The sequence below is a fragment of the Cystoisospora suis genome (assembly GCF_002600585.1).
Source record: "Cystoisospora suis strain Wien I chromosome Unknown contig_2360, whole genome shotgun sequence".
NCBI lineage: Eukaryota > Apicomplexa > Conoidasida > Eucoccidiorida > Sarcocystidae > Cystoisospora > Cystoisospora suis.
Window position 1 is genome coordinate 3,426 of NW_027155159.1, and position 453 is coordinate 3,878.

The window sequence follows — 453 nt, forward strand, 5'->3', positions numbered from 1 at the left end:
CATCTATCCCGGGCTATTATCGGTGATCCCATTCTTCCTTACGTCTTTCCTACCGGCCCGAGATGGAGACTTTTTCTTTTTCTTGATTTGAGCTCCTTTCGATGTTGTGTGCCTGAGAGAGAAACGCTTTTCTTTCACACCTGACACTTTTCTTCTTTGTCTTATCTCCTTTGAAAGAAGAGAAGGTCAAGAAGGAACAACAGATAGATACTCCAAGGTGTATATGTGGCAGGTAGATAGATAGATTAAANNATTTGGAGCAGGAGAGGAACATGAGAGGTTTCTCTATCATCGATTTGAAGAAGGACAGCCAACAACATCGATGAGAATGATCGATCCGCGCACGAAGAATTCTCTCCTCCTCCCTGATCGGTGGCTGTCTTGGCTGGTACGTAAATAGACCACCACCGGAGGGAGAAGGGAAGTCCAAAGAAAGAGAAGGGAGAGAAAGAG

General features: G+C 45.0%; 1 protein-coding gene across 1 annotated transcript; it reads left to right on the plus strand.

Moving 5' to 3' along the window:
* Window positions 1–15: 15 nt before the first annotated feature.
* On the plus strand, window positions 16–453 carry CSUI_004923 (uncharacterized protein; the record flags this gene model as incomplete). The annotated part of the gene is made up of 1 exon (XM_068065104.1): window positions 16–453. A coding segment is annotated over one exon (129 nt), but the record flags the coding sequence as incomplete, so codon positions are not given.